Here is a 21,432-nt window from a genome sequence, read left to right as displayed (position 1 = left end):
CTCTCTTTTAATATAGTCTATCTACTTATTTTCACGCGTAAAACGATCCATATAATTAAGCTATATGGATCATAAAGTAACTAATTTTGTAGAAGTTTTATTTTCGGTAGTATCAAACAACAACATGCACACTGGCTTCTTCGAAAGCGTAGTGCTCATCGAATTCTACTTGACGGTCCTTGACGAGTCTCATCAAGTTAACCAAGCCCTGATCAACTATAAAGTTGCACTTATCCTCTCAACCGAATAAAGTCAAGCCACACGCTTGAGCTTATGCCCATTTATGTATGTGTATATACAAGTGAAAAGAACATCACTCCTCGCTGGCATGCCAACGTCATCAACTATAATCTCGTTGGCATCCACCACATGTAAAAATATGAACCACACATATAGGAAATAAAATATTTATTGAAGTAAAGGCATGCATCTAGGAGTGCTCACGCCAACTATTATTGTTAAGTGAAGAGTCCATATGTGCATGCATCAATGCATGAGGATGCATGGTTTTCCCGGCAAGGAACAACTGAGGTAATGCTGCGGCCCACCAGTCCCAGATGCCATCCTAGAAGAAGCCCATGCAGTGGTAGTAGCAGCAGCAAAAGGCATAGCAAGAATTTAGTCCCACACGGCTAAGCCAAGGAGGTGGTGACCAACTTATAAGGGGGGCTCTTGTTGTATTCTAAAACGCAACATGCACACAGAGCAATGCAACACACACATAGCGCGTGCGCTCGCGTGGATATCCGCGACTTTGGACTTTGGACCTTTGCGACCGTCGACGGCGCGGCTCGCCTACCTACAGTCTACACACTACCAGCTGATCATTCTGTTGTACTAACGAGGATATAGGCTCATGTTCCCTTTCCTGCTATATTTCGGTGAATCAAGTAAAAAGACAAAACAATTCAGTTGAACAAAAAATGCAGATGCTCGATGGTTTTTCTGACGTTACTAAAGACGAGAAGCGTTACTATGTGGAATTCGTTTGTTCGGAAACAAAGGTCAGGCCTGTCCATAACATTTCCTTCTTAGTTCCAACCACTACTCTGGTAGATCCAAACATGACTAGACACTGCATACAATGATCTCAGAGAGATATAAGAGTATAAGACAATGGAATGGTTTTCATCAGTGTTTATACTGTTGCCAGTGACAGTTCTTGGGTCAGGAAGGAACACATCCCTCCTTGCTACACAAACAGTTCTTCCTGGGACAGCGAACACAGATGATGCCAATCACATCTGCACTTCAAGGAAGTCAAGCTAATGGCCCCGGTGAGGAGACAATGGTCTGCTCATGTACAACAAAGAAAATAAAAGGATCAGTAAAGAGGCAAAGGATAAATGTACGGAGACACATGGTGCATAAACCAGACGGTGAGTTAAATGCGGTCTTATCACAGTTTGTAACCCAGATATGTATATATGGTCAGGACAAACAAAGAATACCACTTAGGAGAACATGACATCAGATAACATCGGGGAACAAAGTAATACTTTCACCAAGATGACCCAAAGAAATTCGTGCTAACTGGCTGACTATAAAGAAAAGGAAAGGCCACAAATATAAAAAATAGCTGCAAAATTTGCAGCTTTTAGCTATAAATTAATCCAATCCACCAATGAGCAACACTCCAGAATATATATAATTGTTACAGAAGTAACATGAAAGTACACAACAGAGAAGCTGTAAAATTAGAGTGCCAAGCAAAAGAAACCGCCTAGGAGTATGCATGTAATACCGTTTATTACTCTATCGCATGACAATTAACCTCAGAGTGCACTAACTTAACTCCCAACCAAGATCTGTGATATTGGACAACCACTAAATAAACATGAAAAAAAGCAGTGTTCGTTCAAGGATACCTTATGCCAACATGCCCTCCCGCACATTCTCCAGCAGCCAGCACACTGCCGGCTCTAGTCTGTCTGCCCAACCTGGTGAGCATTGCAGCGGATCAGATCTTGGCGCGTAGGTCCAAAAAGGTGTACGGAATAGTTGAAGTGGCAAAATCTCTTTATGTATTTCTTTGATCTATCCAGGTTTATTCTGTCAAAGTTACTTCAGAATAATATCATCTATCCAAGTCTTGCAAGCAGCAAGATTCAGCTCAGTATTATAAACATCGACATCGATTGCAAATTTTGAATCAGTAAACAATACAAAAAAATCTTCAGCAAACCATCAGACTGAAAGGAAATGATCTAGTACCGCAAGTATTTCACTGTCATTAATTTCACACATACATGAGTATATTTACAACTCTAGTCTGAAGTGACATTAATAAATAATAACCCTCTAGAAGATCCATTCATCCATTCCCTTTCATAGGTCCTTCCTATTCTAGCAGCTTCTTCTTCCTGCTTTATTTCTTGCACAAAATGTCATGAAACTAAGGCATATGCAGATGCCATTACTACTACAAAATTATATACATAGGCCTACAGTCACACAATGACTTAGATATTCAGTGTAACATATATATATAATTATATAAGATAATACTGGTAGGAATTTGATCCCAAGCCGGGAGAGATGGTAGCTATATATTCAATCTTACAGAAATATGTCTTATATTATGGAACAACAAGAAAAACATGACACATGGTGTGATAAAAGTGTAACAGAGCAATTAGTAATTACATGTAACAGACGGAAAGCACGTGAGTATTTGAAGTGGAACATAAGGAAGTAATTAACCTGCTCATATGAAACATCAATTAAATCCATTGCCTGAGCCATTTTGATTCATCCTTAAGTCGTCTACTGGTGTTGGATGCAGAGGCTGGGGCTGCCCCATTTCGGGAAAATAAAAACTACTGGTATTGGAACATATACTACACCAATTATTTTTTTGCACGTATAATGCATAACCCTGTTGGAGAATGCACGATTACCTGCATCAGTAGCACACATCTCTCTTAGATACTAATTAATGATCTATCGCCATGGCACAAAAGGGTACAAATACAAAAGTACAGCCATATACTGAAACCAAAAGACTGAAACCATAAAGTAGTAAACCAAACATGATTCTTTAGAAAAGAAAAGTTCTTACCCCGCTTCAGAATCACAACACTTCAGAATATCTCTGCCATTATAAATTGATGGGAAACAGTATTAGAATCACGAGTGTGATTTAAACAACAGATCAGTGCGCCTTGAATGCAAGTATGTAAAGTCACATAAGTTGAAAAACCATCTAATGTGACTGAAAGTATTGTACATTCAGATAAGCTAAAAACAATCTAATATGAAAGAATGCATAGATCGCATGCCTCACATGAAATGTACTTCACTGGAAATGAATGCACAACCTATGCAATTATAATCCAGAAAGGGAACAACTGCACTGAAATGAGAAAGGGAAACCACGAGTTGTTTATAGCTGCAAATACCCGTGAAGTTAAACAAATGGTAATAACCAGTAACCAGTACAAAGGAACAACTGTCCTTGAACACTAAACGGAAAAATATACTCTGAATATTTCATGTTTCCTCAAACTGGATTTATACAAAAAGGAGGTCGCCAAATATAAATGGTAAATCATTACTTTTTAGAAAGCTAGGTAAATTACCTCTAGGAGATCTGTGTATATGAATTTCATCATGACCTACAGAAAATGAAATGGATGCAATAGTGCACTACAACGCCTCCACAACTCTATCCTACCATTGACGTAAATTTTAGATAGATATACCTGCAAATTCGTCGCCTTTACTAATTCAAACAACCAATTAATGCTTGGTTCAGCTTTCTTTCACGCTGCCTTGGTTGGAACATGGACACAAGGAAGATCATAAATCGGATCGAGAGAACTATTAAATAATTGACTTCAACTTCTATTATAATCACATGCCAGTATCAAATTAGCATTTACATACATTCTTTTTCCAATTCCTTAGACATTGATGACGCGTTAGACCTTGTACATTGTGTGGTTAAGTAGTGCAGGGCCATAAAGAATCAGTGGAGCTATACATATTTTGGAAGGCAAGTAACCAATCATAAGCATGTTCACAAAAGCACAAACCTTCCACCGCAGTCCACTTCAACAGAACTTAAATTCACCGGGTTCCAAGACAACTTCATTTTGGTCCATGACATCCCCAAAGAATCTCCATCCACCTCGTACTAACAATATGCTCTCCTATGTTCCTCACTTCCTTCTGCCTAATTAGTAGATCTGACTCCATTATTAAGGCATGTCCTGGAAATAAAAATCTCATGTTATTATCATTTGAGAAAATACCTCAAACCACAAAAAAATGATTGGATTGGGGGATATCCATCCACCCACCAAAACATATTTGAATTAGACTGATTACATAAAAATGTGAGAAACATTCTAATAACAACCCAATTAAAGTGTGGCCTGCAGGTTTTTTTTTTGTCAAACACCTTCTAGACAAAACAAATATGATGATCTGTAGGATTAAATAGATCGAGAGGAGGGAGATTAGTAGGAAGAGAGGAATATTAGCATGGCTCCTTGTCCTTGTTAGAAGTAGGTTTCTGTTACAAAGGAAAATAGAGCTAGGATTTCCTCAAGATAATAGAAAAAAAGAAAAACAAAGAAACTACGGGATCAAGAAAGAGAGTAAAGAGCATGGCTGTCACCTCAAATTGCCAGTCGCTGCAGGGGACGGTGAGGTCCGTGGCCGCAGCCACAAAAGCAGAGCTGCTCCTCATGGATAAGCTTATTTGGATCATTTTTTAACTTGGTTACCTCAAAAGACAAAAACGAAACATGAATAGGTTCGATGGTACAGAGACATGAAAGAACCGATATAAGGAGATCACAACGTCATCGTCTGTCACCAGCGCCATCTGAAAACCAAAAGGGACCATGTCAGCTAGCACCTGTACAAACTGAGATGTGAGTATACTAACTAAAAAATTCGAATCAGATTGCAATATAGACTAAATCTATTCTTATAACTAAATCGAATCAGGTGGTAGTTTTTAATACCAATCACAGCCATTTGATCTAAAATAGTGGATGCTTGGTTCAAAGTAAACTTATCCTCAAAGCAGTACATGACTAAGAGACGTATTGCTGGATTTCCATGTTACCTTGGTCTTCTTCTTGGTCTTATTTCCCAACTACACGGAAAACATTAGAGAGAGAAATCACCTTGGTCTTCTTCTTCGCTAATCCCCTCTGCTAGAATCTTCTCCTTTCACAGACCTGCATACATTGTGTTGAAGAAAACCATCAATTAGCAGTCGAAAATCAGAGTGTTTGTATCTAAAAAAAGAAATGCCAATGGAAGTAGGAGACAAAAAAAGAGCACCTAATACACAACCATCCTAGGCCACCTCTTCCAAACACAAGATCAACTCTCCAGAGAGTTGCTTGCACTCAAGGATTAGCACAATTGCCACACTTCATTTTCCCATGGCCTTATGGAAATATGGCTATTATCCTCTCTGTCACTTCAGTTGTCGCCACCTAGGTGTAATTAATCTTAGCAAAAGAAATCAGAACCTAAGATAAAAGAAAGAACAAAATCAGTAACTAACTAATCAGCTCTAGAATAAGAGCAATAAGAGAGGATAAGTTTGCAATCAACAGCCACAACCAAAATCTAAAACGAGTCAGATGAAGCACCTTACATGGGGAGACCAATGGGAAGGAGGAGGAAGAACCAGCTGACCAGATCTGGCTGACCAAGCAACCATAGGGTCTAGCCATGGCGTCATCACCAACACTACCAGGAGGCTGCCGTCGGGCCGCTCTGACCTGATTTGGGCCAATCTGCAGGGAGGAACTGCGGGCTAGTAACCCGTTGTGGAAACCCTAGCCGCCATGATCTTCTTCCCTCACGAGCTCGCGCCGATTGATGTACTGCCGCCACCCCATCCCTCGTTGAGCTCTTCGTTGTCCTGTAAGCCAAGGCATCCGACTGGTCAGCAAATCCCGAAGAAACGAAGTTGTGGAGGAACGAAGCTATGGAGGAGATCCTCCATCTCCAGTGCCGCTTCCAGGCTGGGCTGCAGCCCTTCCGTCGCGTATGGTTCCGCCATGGCCTTCGGCCGGGGGGCCGGGTGGAGAAGGCGGGAGGGGGGGCGGTCGTCGGAGCGGGTGGGAGGAGGAGGGTCGGGTGGAGGAGAGAGGATTGGGGGAAAGAGGAGAAGACACGGATTGGGGAGGGTTTGCCCGCTGGTTCTCTCTCACCCAGCATCAGTCTCACATAACCCACCAAAAAACTTACCCAATCCAATGAGAAGTGGACCCGAATGGACGTGGGTCCTGTGTGCAGCTGCAAGAGGGTATAACAGCGCCGTGTCATCACTTTATCTAGCAGGAAGACGCCCACACGCTGCCACAGCCAACCAGTACGCTAGCTCTGAGCCACAACGAACGGACGTGATTGCACAGATGAGGAGATCCAACGGCTCACGAGCTGAAATCGCTGTGATGCCCCCTATGGGGGGCATCGTTTATACCTTTAGATGCAGGGCACCGGAGAGATATGGCGCCCATGCATGCATGGATGTCTACGGAAGCATGGTGTGCCCTCCATGCACGGACGCCACACTATATGCATGCATGCACGTCAAGTCCAATCTATTCTATTCCAAACTACTCATACCCTCTATAGTCTCTACTAATTTGCTAGGGATGAAGCGTGAAAGTAGCGGAGCTAGCTGCCTAGCTCTTCATCTCTCTCTAACTAGTCTCTATAGATTTTCTAGGAGCTCAGTTGGTAGTTACAACCATGCGACTTCTCCATCTTGTAACAATAATCTATTGATCCTTCCATCATCAGAGTTGTTGGGCTACAGTACAACTACTGCATCACTACGCTGACGCGATACGTCTTCTTTCCTAACTATATTTCTGAACACTTCCTACTTATATTTTTGGGCTATCAAAAAGGATGAAGAAACTAGATCTTTCAACACTTTCTACTTATATTTCTTGCTATCGAACAAAGTATCAAGAAATTCATTTTCATCTAACTAGGGATCACTTGAATGAAAAACCATCACTCCACTTTTTGATCGTCCCGTGATCTACTGTTATACCTAGCATGGTTCATAGCTCAAGCAAACCGTCGGCGCTCTAATGCCATCTAATATCCAAGCTGCAAAGTGCCCGTCTTGTTCCCGCTTGTCAGAAGATTTCATAGTTTCCTTGTTGTGGGGATGCTATAGCAAATTCTTTAGGATGCGGCTAATTAATTCCCGGTCGATCAGGAAATAGCTTAATTCCCGGTCAACCTGGTTTCATGTGTAATTCACGTGCAACTAGGGCAAAGGATATGCAATTGCATATGTACTTCGCGTGTAATTCTCGCATGCACAGATCACGATGCAAATCTAACGGTCGTCGACATGATCGAGCTCTAACTTAGTTCCCGGCTAATAGGGAGTTAGCAATCCAGAATTCTTTATCCGTTTTGGCAGTATTCCTACCATTTTCCGTGTCCACAGTTCCCCGCCCAATATCAATTGGGGCCCAAAAAATTGTTTTGATAGATCATTGTAGGGTCCTTATTTTATGCATGGGTAGTTATTACCTATCATTTCACACTAGTAGGAAATATCCTACCGGTGGCGTGGCAAAACCGTCATCAGTGGCGTGGATTCCGCACGACACCAATATGACGTCACTGATACTTGCTGCTAGTGGCGTGTCACGGGCACACAACTAGTACCACATACTGTTGGCGTGGATTCAGCACGACACCAATATGACGCCACTAATACTTGCTGCTAGTGGCATGTCACGGGCACACAACTAGTACCACATACTAGGAGCGTGCCATAGACATGCCACTTGTGAGTGAAAATATAGGCGGCGTGCTTTCATTGGGACATGTCACTAGGTTGCAAAACAGGCGAAAAATAGCTGCCACGATAGCAAAAGTATTTCCAACATCAAAATTATATATTTGGTTCCAGTAGATCAAAACTAAGCTAATTTGGTTCCACATACATCGAAACTATCCAATTTAGTTCAGCACCCAAAGAAAGCAAACATTGGAGGGGGTGGGGGGGGGGGGGGACTAAGAGCATCTCAACCCGTCTCCCCGACGAGGCCCCCAGGACCCCTTTTTTCCATCCGGATGGACGAAAACAGCCCAGTCGCGGCCCTGGCTCGTCGATTTCGTCCGGATTAGGCCTTTCATCCGTCTGGAGAGCCCAGGCCATCCCCGCCCCCCCGGGGAGCGCTCGGGGACTCCAGACGAAACAAAAGCGCGGGAACCGTCTGGTGGCCCCGACCTGTCGGCGACAAAGGCCTGGTTTCTACGGCAATACCGTCGTCTTCCCGATAGACGGCACGCGTTTGTTTCCGGCGGAATTTGTAATTCTACGGCAATACCCTCGTCGAACGAAAGCTTTGAACAAACTAAGTGGTGCAACATAGACAAATTGCATATAAACCTTCGAATAAACATAAAAATTACATATAAGAACTATAAAACAAACTTGAACTACTTCTTCTTCCTAGATGGCCCCGCCTCATCATCCTAGCGGCGACGCTTCCGGCTGGACACATCCTCTGAAGAGCCGGTGTCCTCCTCGTCGCTCGTCGGCGCCTTCGCGTTCGCCCGGGCCGCCGCGTCAGCCTCTTCCTCCTTTTTCTCCTCCTCTTCTTCCTCCTCAGCCTCCTCCTCCTTCTCCTCCTCAGCCTGCTCCTCGGCCTCTTCGTCCTCGTCCTTGTCCTCGTCGTCATCCCATTCCTCGCTGGACGGCGGCGGGGAATCGTCGCTGCTGGACGATGCAGCTCGGTCCCACCAATGGCGCCATCCAGGCGATTTCCCCTCGCTGTCGGTGTTCGATGGCCAAGAGATATCGCTCATGGTGATAGAGGATGGTGAGGAGAGAAGAGATGAATGGCGTCGGCCATCGGAAACCGTATATGTAGGTCTACCGACGAAGAGAGCGGCGGTTGCTCTTCCGCGAAGTTCGTGCTCCATTACGGGGGCGGTTCTCGCGTCGAGGCCACTTCACCCGTTTCCGACGAGTCGTTTGGACTCCCCAGACCACTTCGCGGACCATTACGGCGGTTCAATGCGTTGATGCCACTCCGACGGTTCTCCTTCCCTGCGACTGCACCGTCGCAATGCACGCGGTGGGTGAGCGTAAGCAGGCGACCGTGGGCTCGTTGCTGGGAAAATGGGCCTCCCCAGGCCAAAAAAATACATCCATCTGGCGCTAAATAGCGCCGGATTTCGGCCTTGGGAGCCCCAACGGCTGGGGATGCTCTAACAAATGGGAGAGAGTGGGGGCGACATCGGAGCGTACATGAGTGTGGGGGGACACGCGAAGGGTGGGAGGAGTGGCGCGATGTGGGTTGAATGGGCTAGGGTTGGGGTTGCGAGGTGGTGGCCGACGAGGGTGCACCATGTGGGCTAGTAGGGTGGTCCATTTGGCCATGCCACGAGTTGAGCGACTACGGGCCCACCCCAAAATTCTGGTGTCGTAGCCCATTAGCTCATGACACGAGTACTAGTGGTACTGGTGGCATGACCACGACACCAGTATTTTGGGGCGGACAGGTGTTATCAAGGCCCACTAAAGAATTGTGTGCCTCAAAGGGACACAACACCAGTAGCAAAATACTGGTGGCGTTGCACTGTTTGCAACGCCATTGGTAATACCGGTGGCGAGATACTATAGAACTATAGAAGCACGACATTTATGGAGTGCCATTTTCTGATGGTGCCATGTGCGTTTCTTCAGGCTTTCTTTTTTTATGCATTCCATGTTCCGTCTCATTGCCGCGTTTTCGGGTTTCTTATTTAATAAGCAGAGATATTAACCCCCTCCCATCAATTCAAGCGTCTTTTGCTTCCCACGCATCCTTTTCTTATGCATCAAAATAGCTATTACATGTGATTCTATGTGTCCTTGATTAATTAAGTCGTGCATTACTCTTGTGTATGCACAAAATCATAACCACTGCTCGTCATTTCATGTGCCGTCTTGTCGTCGTTGTACTGAATATTTTCTGCTTTTTCACGCCGTCTAGGTGGGACATCTATCTAGCTACTATAACTTGCCAAAATGCATAAAAAATATTTGTTGTTCCATAAAAATCATACAAAAAATAATGGGTTGTTATTATTTCGTTCAAAGCTCTCACTGTCGCTCGTTACTATTTTCATGTTCCATGCCAACGCCATCATTTTGTGCATGAAATGGTAGCTATTAGCTATTATTTTGGGAGTTGGTTTCGTCGACATGGCTGCGTTGTAGGATCTTGGGTGTCCGGAGATTTCTCCATCAATATACTTTCCGCGAGTGTGCCCTTCTACATATGAGCTCCCATCGAGGCGATTCTGGAGGTGTTGGAAAAACGAGTACGGTTTTTCACCACTTGCTCATTTTGGCGACCTGCCATCTGTCGTCCATTTCCGACTGCTATATAGGGTACCATTTTTGCAGTTTTCTTGCCCGTTCTCGGCATGCATGCACATGGTTACAGAGACATCCCGCGTTCCAGCTTCCAAATTTTCATCCAAATCGTTGTGCTACCCGAATTTTGAGATAATGTATCCGGTTCTGGCATGTCTATCGCCCAAATATTGTATCCTGGCCATTTTCCCGCCCGTTTTCGACACCGGCTATAGCACATGTATTCCCTAGGTTTTTCCGCCCATTTTTTCCTCTCAAATTTTCCTGAGGTTGATGCCAATTTTCACGAGCCGTGAATTTCGCATACGAGGTTCAATCAACACTTCTTTGGGTTTGCCCGCTTGATTTTTGTGAGTACAATTTCATCAGGAGTAAAGTTGTGGCTCCAAGGATTAGACATCTAATCTTGAGGCAGAGTCCTCAAGATATAATTAATCACCTCCTTAGTGGCCAATATTTAGAAAGAGAGAGAGCTGAAGTCTCTTATATGGCTTTTCTAGATCTCTCATTTAGTGAACTTTTGTTTAAGGGAAACGTATAATGAACTTTTCTCGTTTCATCATGAGTAAATTAGCACTAGTGTGGGTGATTTAGATCAGTTGAAGATTTGGTTCTAGATGCAAATTTTGAAATATTTATGTATTTTTTAAAATAGGCATAGGTATAAAAAAGACTTTAAATGTACTGGAATTTACTTTTGTAACCTATAAAAATTGTCGTGCGTGATCACTGAATCCGGTGCTTCAAGCCAAATATATTTATATATGTCATTGATCAGTCTTGCATAGAGTAGCCGGGCAGGTACCTAGGTAGATAGACGCATTGCATTACTACATGCATATACACACATGTTGTGCAGCCATGAACATACATTCATCGGGAAGCCGTGAAGGAACTAGTACTACCTTTTCACTAGGTGCCTGTTTGTTTGGGCTGCATCTGAACGAGAAGCAGCTGGAGCTGGTAGGATCTGAGAAGCAGCTGGAGCTGGGCAGCTGGTGAAATGTAAAAATGCTGTTTGGCATCCTGCTTCTAGGACGGCTTGTGGACATGCAACTGGCGGTGATTGTCTGAAATACCCTTATATGCTGAAGATGATGTACAAGTATTTCAATGAATTACGTTGATCATGATAATATCCTTATCAGTGTGTTAAGCATTCTCAAGCATTCTTTTCGACTTCGTAATAGAATATTATAATAAATAAAATTAAATCATAATAAATACTTTGATTTTTCATAATAGATTTTTATGGTCAATATTACCATTAGTAGGAGGTCCAACATTTGGTTCTGATACATCGAGCCACAAAAGAAAAAGAGATTCATTTGGACACTAGCTAGGTAAGACGTCATTGTAACCAAACTAGCTACACATCTCCCATCAAACCATCCGCAATATTTTCGCGAATCACATGCATATCTCCATGCTCAACACCCAACTGAACTCCAGGAGAGACAGGTGAGGATGGGTTGGATTTGGGGCAATTTTGTGAAGGGATTTTCTTATATATACTTGGTGGCATTTTGTCCGTAAATATGTTGATATCTGATGGCATCAGTTAGTGGGAGAGTTACCAGCTGCGGGAAGCTGCGGGAAGTTCGGCCGGAGGTGCTTGCGGGCTTCCAGTACAAAATGGACAAGCGCTTATACAAGCTTGGACCTAAAAGTTAGGTGTTTGTTTGGGCTTGTGCTTATAGAGACCCAAAAGCAGTAGAAGCTCAAGCTCCAGCCCAAACAAACAGGGCCTAGAGCCGCTAGCTTGTACCTCTATTCTTGAGTTGTCGCTCCCACCGGTCCGGCGAGAAGATCATGCCGGCGTGTCGTGGCTGAGAACAAGGAATGAGGAGCTCTCCCACTAGATTATCTTCAAGACCGCCATCGGCAAAATGATGACAATCCTGGTGCCACTTCACCTACTACGACATCGCCACCTCAAGGAGTGCAAATACTTGGCACCCCATGAACAAGCAGACTCCATTCCATCCTCATCCCACATCCTTGGCATGGTATTCTCACATTCACTCCGGTGTGACTAGAAATATTTAGCCCCATGCTTCGCGTCGCCGTCCTCGAGTGACATCGGGGCGGAGATGCCCTCGTCGTCTGCCGAGCCACTTTTGGAGTGCCCGAACCTGATATCTCCGGCGGGTCAAACTTCGCCTCCATCGTCCAACGCCGATCGCGGGGGGTTAATTTGGGCAAAATTCGTAGCCGGTTGCTTGAGATATGTGGACCCATCTGCATACACATCTACATCGTACGTCATCGTTCAGACTTATGTGAGCCGCATCGTCGGCAGACTTATGTGAGCTGCTCACCACGATTCAGTTGAGCATGTGGGAGTCGAAATCCTATTCCGTCCCTTTGACCCTGTTGGTCAGCTGATGACGTTAACAACAGATGCTGAGCGGACACACAATTATCCATGGTGGGATATTCGAAGAATTATGACGAGTGTGATTTTCTCTCTCTTTTAATATAGTCTATCTACTTATTTTCACGCGTAAAACGATCCATATAATTAAGCTATATGGATCATAAAGTAACTAATTTTGTAGAAGTTTTATTTTCGGTAGTATCAAACAACAACATGCACACTGGCTTCTTCGAAAGCGTAGTGCTCATCGAATTCTACTTGACGGTCCTTGACGAGTCTCATCAAGTTAACCAAGCCCTGATCAACTATAAAGTTGCACTTATCCTCTCAACCGAATAAAGTCAAGCCACACGCTTGAGCTTATGCCCATTTATGTATGTGTATATACAAGTGAAAAGAACATCACTCCTCGCTGGCATGCCAACGTCATCAACTATAATCTCGTTGGCATCCACCACATGTAAAAATATGAACCACACATATAGGAAATAAAATATTTATTGAAGTAAAGGCATGCATCTAGGAGTGCTCACGCCAACTATTATTGTTAAGTGAAGAGTCCATATGTGCATGCATCAATGCATGAGGATGCATGGTTTTCCCGGCAAGGAACAACTGAGGTAATGTTGCGGCCCACCAGTCCCAGATGCCATCCTAGAAGAAGCCCATGCAGTGGTAGTAGCAGCAACAAAAGGCATAGCAAGAATTTAGTCCCACACGGCTAAGCCAAGGAGGTGGTGACCAACTTATAAGGGGGGCTCTTGTTGTATTCTAAAACGCAACATGCACACAGAGCAATGCAACACACACATAGCGCGTGCGCTCGCGTGGATATCCGCGACTTTGGACTTTGCGACCGTCGACGGCGCGGCTCGCCTAGCAAATATAAACTTTGTTTTTTTTTTTCACTCGTACCTACAGTCTACACACTACCAGCTGATCATTCTGTTGTACTAACGAGGATATAGGCTCATGTTCCCTTTCCTGCTATATTTCGGTGAATCAAGTAAAAAGACAAAACAATTCAGTTGAACAAAAAATGCAGATGCTCGATGGTTTTTCTGACGTTACTAAAGACGAGAAGCGTTACTATGTGGAATTCGTTTGTTCGGAAACAAAGGTCAGGCCTGTCCATAACATTTCCTTCTTAGTTCCAACCACTACTCTGGTAGATCCAAACATGACTAGACACTGCATACAATGATCTCAGAGAGATATACGAGTATAAGACAATGGAATGGTTTTCATCAGTGTTTATACTGTTGCCAGTGACGTTCCTCACAGCCACTATGTTCACCCATGTAAGTTCTTCAGTGAATGTATAGGCCAAGAATTGTAATACCAAGTAAATTATTTATTGTGGGAGATAAAATCAGCAAGCTATCAGAAAGATGCTGACGGAGTGATGGACCACCCATGTCTGGATGTTGGATGAGCGGCCACGTCAATCGTCAAGCAGAATACAACAGCAGAGGTAGAAGCTGCAGAAGAAGCATTGGTTAGAGTTTCAGAGAATCAGATGTAACTTAGTATCTATCTCAGAAAAGAAATCGAATGCTTCAGAGGATGAAAATGAAATGACTACTGTATGCTTCATTGCTTATGAATTGCACTATGATTTAGTTTAGTTGACCCCTGAACCACCAATTTATCTAACTGGATGAATTTATTTTTGTATGATGTTAACGGAGTGAATTGATGATCTCAATGGCACAATGCAAGCTTTAAACTTTCTACCAGTTAGCTGAGAATTCAACTTGCCAGTATCTGAAGAAGCCACCAAACCCAGCCCCTCAAGAACCAGGATAGGGCGGAAATCCAGGTGGCTAACTGCACCCTACAGGGCCTCCCCAACCTGGTCCTCGAGGCCCATGCAGAATCATTCCACCAGCAGAAACTGCTGCTGAATACTAAACACAGCTTCGTAAGAACTCAACCAGGACACGATGTACAATGAGAACTAGTAGCTACGCTTGCACCTGCTGTTGGCTGTTCCATGGATAACCTACTACTCTCACCCACTGGTCTATGTTCGAACCACTATGAATTCTCTGCCCAACATCATCACAACTGATGCAAATTGGGTTGCTCGTGTAGTCTGTAGTGCTATGCTCTGGCTTCATGCATAGAGGCACAAACCCCCGCAATTCGCGTAGGCGCCAACATTACGTGCAGGGTGCACTGCCTTCCTCGCATCCTCTTCCCCCCACCGCCACCCACCCCACCCGTGACCACCACTGACGGCTTCTTGCGTAGTGCATGCGTGGGATCCTCCCATGGGGTGCCATTGGCATCTTGGTCGTCCAAGTCGTCAAGAGTATCGATGGTCATGAATTCGTGATGGTACCAAAGCTCATATAGCGAGCACGGGAGGGGGGGGGGGGGGGGGGGATTCCTCTAAAGGGAGGGGGGGGGGAGGCGGAAGCCATGGATAGCTGGTGTGAGGTGGATGCCGTTGATCTTGGAGGAACGAGCTTCAGAGTCTTGAGGGTTGAAGTTGGTGCTGGGTCTGAAATCGTTAATCAGAAGGTTGAAATTCAAGCCATCCCTGAGGAATTGATGGGTACAAGTGAGGTACTTGCTTTATTCTATCTTATTTCTATGTATGTGAGATATATCTTTGGTACATGTCTTTGAGTTATATTTCAACTGCAGGATTTATTCAACTTTGTTGCTTTGACTCTCAAGAATTTTATTGAAAGAGAAGATGGAAAAGATGAACAAAAGGCACTTGGTTTCACCTTTTCTTTCCCTGTTAGACAAAATTCAGTTTCTTCAGGGTCATTAATTAGGTGGACTAAGGGATTTTCAGTTGGAGACACGGTAAGCCAACTTAGTTTTCTTGCACATAATTATACATTCCAGTGCTGTGGTTTCCATGTTATCCAGTTAGCAGTACATAACTAAAGAAGTTGTAATATTGGTAAATATTTCTAGTTTTGTAGTTCAGATCTTAAAATTGATAAAATGCTATTGATGTTATTAAGTAAATCCCAGAAATTATTCTGTTCAATGTGTATAAGTTTTGTACTCCCTCCATCCAACAAAGGATGTCTCAACTTTGTCTAAATTTAGATGTATCTATACACTAAATCACATCTAGATACACCCAAATTTATACAAAATTGAGACATCCATTGTCGGACGGAGGAAGTATTGAAAATCAGGATTTAAACTTGTAAGACTGCCATGATTAGCAATTTATTTCTCATCTTTGTGAATCGCTTGTTTTCTTGTGCTGTATATTTACCTGTCTGCTTCTACATGAAATGATCATTTTTAACTCATGTGAACCATGTAACCTCAGGTTGGGAAAGATGTTGCCCAGTGCTTAGATGAAGCGCTTGCTAGGTGTGGGTTAAATATTCGAGTTACTGCACTGGTAGGTCTTACCTGACTTCTGCTGGCTTAAACAAATTTACATTGCTTTTATACTTATAGTCAGCTGTAAACTACATTTTCTTGAAATGCTGCACTATTTCTCGTTGTTTTGATATATATTCAATATATAAAGAAGATGATGCATAACATTTAGGAGGTTGTACAGGAAAACTGAAGGGTTATCCCTTAGCTAGGCTGATTATGTATGAAAGATTAATTAGGTCATGGGTTAGGTTGCTTTAAGCCCTGGCCTTTTGTTGTATTTTTTCACAGGAAGAGAGAAATGACAAGTTAATGAATTTGTTAAATATCTTAGCCTGATGCTATGCTAGTAGCCACACTTTCCGTTTACTTTTTTGTAATTTGAGGATGGCAGCGTATTAATTTGATTAACCTAGTTAGTAAAAAAAAAATCCCTGAATATATTGCAATCAGCCTCAAAGCTAGCACTAAATAATAATCTCCATCATGACCTGCATGTTCTGTTATGTTTCTTTTATTTGTGAAAAAGTATGTATATTAACACCATCTCTTTTTAAATGACCATCTTGAATGATATTTCTTTACTTAGGTGAACGATACTGTGGGGACATTAGCTCTAGGGCACTATTATGATGAGGATACAGTGGCTGCTGTGATCATAGGGGCTGGCACCAATGCTTGCTATGTCGAACGCACTGATGCAATTATCAAGTGCCAGGGTCTTCTTACAAACTCTGGAGGAATGGTATCTTATTCTTCCACTTTATCTGTAGTTTGCTTGATTTATCTGATGATCTGTTTCTGTGAACAAAGGAACTATTATGCATATCTCTTATGTCAAAGCATTGTATCCATCAGGTAGTAAACATGGAGTGGGGGAATTTCTGGTCATCCCATTTGCCAAGAACTCCTTATGACATCTCTTTGGACGACGAGACACAAAATCACAATGATCAGGTAAGTAATCTACGCAAATTTCATCTTATTGCATCTTAGTATTGTTGTTAATAGGGCGAAACTGACTAGTCTTTTACACAGGGCTTCGAGAAAATGATTTCAGGGATGTACCTTGGGGAAATTGCAAGGCTGGTACTCCATAGGATGGCTCAAGAATCAGATGTTTTTGGTGATGATGCCGATAGTCTATCAACCCCCTTCATTTTGAGGTATTGCCATGCTTAAAATGTTATAGAGACAGGACGTGGATACATTTCACTACAATTAGCTGAATATTAGTTGAATATTTCTCCATATTTGTGGTCTGTAGTTTGTTAGCATTAACCAATTCTGACCAAGTACTATACTTAGCTGAATATTTCTTGAAAGATTTATGCTGCTGTTTTGTTATATCGTTGCTTATCTCGTTAACCGAGTCTTCGGATACCAAGCTGATATTTTCTGCTGCAGTATTTTAGTTTTGGCTCTGTTGTCTTGCCAACCTTTCATACTTACGGAATTTTATTTAAGTTTTGCCCTATTGTAAATATGAATCCCTAACAAAAGCTTAATCCAAAATGGTCCAGCACACCATTTCTGGCTGCAATGCGCGAGGACGATTCACCCGATCTGAGTGAAGTCAGAAGAATACTTCAAGAACATCTGAAGGTTAGCTTTTCCATTGTCACGTCTAGTGTGCTTGCTCTGGCATCAATCCCATACTTGTTTATACATCAACCTGGTTTCTCATCTTTTCATCGCTGCTATTCCAGATCCAATCTGCCCCTCTAAAAACTAGGAGGCTGGTTGTCAAAATCTGCGACATCGTCACCCACAGAGCTGCCCGTCTTGCCGCTGCTGGCATCGTGGGCATTCTGAAAAAGCTGGGCCGCGATGGGAGCGCCGGTGCGGCCTCCTCGAGTGGAAGAACGAGAGACCAGCCAAAGCGGACGGTGGTCGCGATTGAAGGCAGCTTGTACCAGGCATACCCGGTGTTCAAGGAGTACCTGGACGAAGCCCTGGTGGAGATCCTTGGAGAGGAGGTGGCGCGGACCGTCACACTGCGGGTGACGGAGGATGGGTCAGGGACCGGAGCCGCTTTGCTCGCCGCGGTACACTCGTCGAATAGACAACAAGGAGGAGGTTCGATATAGTGGATCAGAGAAGACAATGGTGATACAGCTTGCCCCTCTGTGCAAATGTAAAAAGGGACATTGTTTGATATCTATAATTCATATATATAAGATCTGGTCTTGTGTAGAGAAATTTTTCCTTGCGTCTCCGTATCATTGCGTGCCTCTTGTTCTCGTATTTCATGATGTGTTGAAGTAGTTTGTTTGTTAGGGTGATAGAAGCGCCAAGGGGATTAGACAATTGTTTTGCTATTCCATTTATTTTCTTCACTAAAATTACTACTATCCTTTCCCGCATTTTTTTTATTACTATCCTTTTTTGTAACTAGACTAATCCACACTAATGCACACTAATGAATATCGTTTCTTTCTTCAATATTCAGTTTGTCAGGCACGTTGAAAACCATCACAAATTTCTGGATAAAGGGCTTAACACTACTTTATCGAAGCAAACTGAGAGTCAGCTGAGCTCATTTTTTAAAAAAGTAAAACAATATTTTAATTTTTTTAAAATCTGTAATTAAATCTGCATGTAGACAATACTGTGATCTACAAATGTGGAAATTTTTAACTCAATATCTTATGTTTGGGGCTGTACAAAAATGACAAATTCTGACATCTATCTACAGTAGTGGACAATATTCAAAAGGTGTCCGATTTTGTCATTTTTATGGAACCCAGAATATAAGGTATCTTGAGTTCAAATTTTATAGATTGGTAGACCACATTATTGTCTGCATCTATATTTTTTCTCATTTTTTTCGAAACTTTTAAATCTCATTTTTGAAGTTTGCAAAAAAAGCAAACCCTACATGTAGCTCAGGCTACAAGAATCCACTCATCGTCATGTGCTAGATTCTAGGAGAAAGCGACAGTGAAACCCATCTAGTGGCTTAGGGTTTTGGAGGCGTGTCGAACCATGACCCTTCGCCGACGGGAGGGTTTCCGTTCTTTTTTTAAGTTGTTTTTTTTGTGTCTTCTTCTTCGAGATGATGAGGCGGCGGCTACATCCTTCCCGTCATATCCTCGCTCCAGTGGTGCGCCTAGTGTCGGCGGAGGGCTTGTGGAGGTTTGTGTCCGGCAGATCTTTAGTGATCTGAATCTGTTTTCGTGTTTGTCGTGTGGTTAAAACTTTGGCTCTTCTGATCTATGATTCTTATCATTGGCGATGGTTGCGGCGCTACTGCTTTGGCCCTTTGAGTCCTTAGCTCGACGACCTCCCATCCGTTACTAGAACAAGCTCTACTTCGACAAGCTTCTTGTTGTACTTAGTATTACATTGGGTCCTCTAATTTCTTTTTACACAAAGTTTTAGAGCAGGCTGTGTGCAAAATGGTACGCCATATATTTAGAAGAACTTTGGATGTTGAACCGATGGTGTAAAATGTAAACAGGTGCTGCAAATGAGAATAATACAGTATGAAATTGGTTGACCAGTATCCTGAATTTGAGCAGCTGAGCAATAGTTCTGCAATGGCACATATATACATATGCAGTAACAAATGATCGGGGTGAATCTTCAACTTGCAGTACAAGTGTCTACGCCACATGATTTTGCTCTCAATTACTATAACCGAAATGGTCTTGTGCTACTTGGAGATGAAAATAAGCATAGCTCATGACAACAGTGCGTCCCACAATGAAAACAATATGGAACCTGAGCATTTGTTGCAGGTGAAATGAAAACAATGTGTCTCGCAGTAGCATCACCATGAAACGACATGGAGCAGTCCTTAAAATGCTATGAAAACAACGTGGAAACTGAGCATTTGTTGCAGGTGAAATGAAAACAATGTGTCTCGCAGTAGCATCACCATGAAATGACAGTCCTTAAAATGGTATGCAGTTGAGGTGAAAATGTGAAATAACGGAGATATAATTCTAAACAAGGCAACATAAACACATGGAAGCACACAAAGGACCTTGGCAAGAGGGGACGCCAATAAAAGTGGACTGCGTTTTTTGGTGGTGCTTCTCAAGTACCAAGTAGTGATTTAAAAGGTGAGAGCCCAAGGTCTAGCGTTCGTTGGTTGTATCTCGGAATGGTATTGCTGAAGACATTGTTTTTGAAAACTCGGCCTTTTCCCACGATGAAAACTCAAGATCTTTGATCAAGTGACGATAAAGCTGATGTATTTTTTTCTTTCTTGGAGGCGTTGTTTTTAGAGAACCTATTTTATAGTCGGGGTGTTATCTTTGGTGGTGGTTAGAGTGTTAGTGTTGCGAGTGTTTCATAACCGTGACGAGGTCTTTGTATTATATTTTTCTTTTTTTAGTTGTGTGTATTTTTAATGTCTTTTGATATCTTATAGATGCGTAATCTGTATCTTCGCGAATTTATATATATTCCCTTAAAAAAAGTCACTACATAATCTACCAGAACAAAAACAAGACCAACATGAAAAGCTGAAGTCAAAACCGAGACATTCCATGCACCCAATATACCATGATGCCATGACGCAGATCTTGTTTTTCAAACAAATCTCGCTCGTGTTGATTCCCGATCGATCAAGACCCGAGCCCGGCACGCTCCGGTTAGCCCACAGATCCTGCGCACGCACGCAGCCTGCTGCCGCTGACCTCTAACCTTGACCAGGCCACTGCTTAGGCCTTCGGTCTTTTTTTTTTGCAAGGAAGGGCCTTCGGCCTTGGGCCTTCTCCCTACAGATGCAAGTGGCCCATTAATAGGGTATCATCTACCCTTTTTTAATTAAAAATGAACCTTTTCTCAACAAAAAAAAGAACCAACTTGATGATATCATGGATAAAAGTTAGTTTAATTTTTAGACAAAGAGGTTAAAGGGTACCCTAGTGGTGAACTGCTTGCATCACTACTTGTCCCGCGAGAGCTAATCTTGACTTTCGTAGCCTCACGCCTCTGTGGCCACCTTGGCCCACCTGCGCGCTGGCACCTTCCCTTAGATCAACTCTACCACACCCTTAAATTTAAAACCGTAGGTACATGTTCAAAGTTCCCCTCAAATCGATTTTACGGCTTGAAAAACTGTCCTTCATATCAGACTCTTTAAACGAAACCTTTAAGTGCCCCTTGGTCGTCCAAGTCATCAAGAGTATCGATGGTCATGAATTCGTGATGGTACCGAAGCTCATAGCGAGCACGGGAGGGGGGGTCCTCTAAATCTGAACCCTTTCCGTCGCGCCCTATCTTCATGGCCACGTAACAAAGGGAGGGGGTGGGTGGGGGGGGGGGGGGGGATGCGGAAGCCATGGATAGCTGGTGT

General features: G+C 43.1%; 1 protein-coding gene and 1 long non-coding RNA gene across 3 annotated transcripts; one reads left to right on the top strand and one right to left on the bottom strand.

Annotated features, from left to right (window-relative positions):
• Window positions 1-1,161: 1,161 nt before the first annotated feature.
• On the bottom strand, window positions 1,162-6,045 carry LOC139838636 (uncharacterized). Of its 2 annotated transcripts, XR_011756256.1 has the most exons (7): window positions 5,619-6,045; window positions 5,302-5,495; window positions 5,081-5,195; window positions 4,625-4,834; window positions 4,038-4,214; window positions 1,869-1,940; window positions 1,162-1,293 (listed from the first exon to the last, which is right to left on the bottom strand). It is a non-coding gene; the product is annotated as an uncharacterized lncRNA (long non-coding RNA). The 2 variants fall into 2 exon arrangements; XR_011756255.1 differs by having other exon boundaries at window positions 4,038-4,834.
• Window positions 6,046-15,185: 9,140 nt separating this feature from the next.
• On the top strand, window positions 15,186-18,323 carry LOC139829740 (hexokinase-3-like). Its single transcript, XM_051372183.1, has 8 exons — window positions 15,186-15,332; window positions 15,414-15,581; window positions 16,066-16,140; window positions 16,711-16,866; window positions 16,980-17,078; window positions 17,160-17,287; window positions 17,645-17,726; window positions 17,831-18,323. Exons 1-8 carry the CDS (start codon window positions 15,186-15,188, stop codon window positions 18,209-18,211), a joined length of 1,236 nt encoding a protein of 411 aa, XP_051228143.1. The 3' UTR covers window positions 18,212-18,323.
• Window positions 18,324-21,432: the final 3,109 nt, after the last annotated feature.

This window comes from Lolium perenne, chromosome 3 (genome assembly GCF_019359855.2).
Source record: "Lolium perenne isolate Kyuss_39 chromosome 3, Kyuss_2.0, whole genome shotgun sequence".
Taxonomy (NCBI): domain Eukaryota; kingdom Viridiplantae; phylum Streptophyta; class Magnoliopsida; order Poales; family Poaceae; genus Lolium; species Lolium perenne.
This window is presented reverse-complemented; position numbering and strand designations above follow the sequence as displayed.